Source organism: Penaeus monodon, chromosome 31, assembly GCF_015228065.2.
Source record: "Penaeus monodon isolate SGIC_2016 chromosome 31, NSTDA_Pmon_1, whole genome shotgun sequence".
NCBI lineage: Eukaryota > Metazoa > Arthropoda > Malacostraca > Decapoda > Penaeidae > Penaeus > Penaeus monodon.
The window spans coordinates 32,737,324-32,737,594 of NC_051416.1; the positions used below are offsets into that span (position 1 = coordinate 32,737,324).

General features: G+C 33.6%; 1 protein-coding gene across 1 annotated transcript in view; it reads right to left on the reverse strand.

The window, feature by feature from the left end:
• LOC119593182 (transcription initiation factor TFIID subunit 11-like) overlaps window positions 1-271 on the reverse strand; it is a gene marked incomplete in the record, with an annotated part of 72,269 nt that overhangs the window by 69,168 nt on the left and 2,830 nt on the right. Inside the window, 1 exon segment of the mRNA XM_037942160.1 lies at window positions 1-109. Within this exon segment, the coding sequence (XP_037798088.1) occupies window positions 1-109 (109 nt within the window).

The window sequence follows — 271 nt, forward strand, 5'->3', positions numbered from 1 at the left end:
CGTTCTAATCTGTTATTACTGGGTTGTGGAGTTGCTGGCTTTGGGAGGAGAATATCAGCACTTTCCCCAACGTCAACATCTGTGTCTCGTCCTGGTGTCCATTCTCGTACTAAACACATGGAAAATTATTGTGTGTATATATAGTAATACACATTTTTATGATGAAGTATAAAATACAGTATTCCTTAAAATTGCTGAAAAAATTGCAAAGCTGTACACTTTAAAATGAAATGGTAACACAAAATTAAGAGTATTAAAGAATACCATTTCT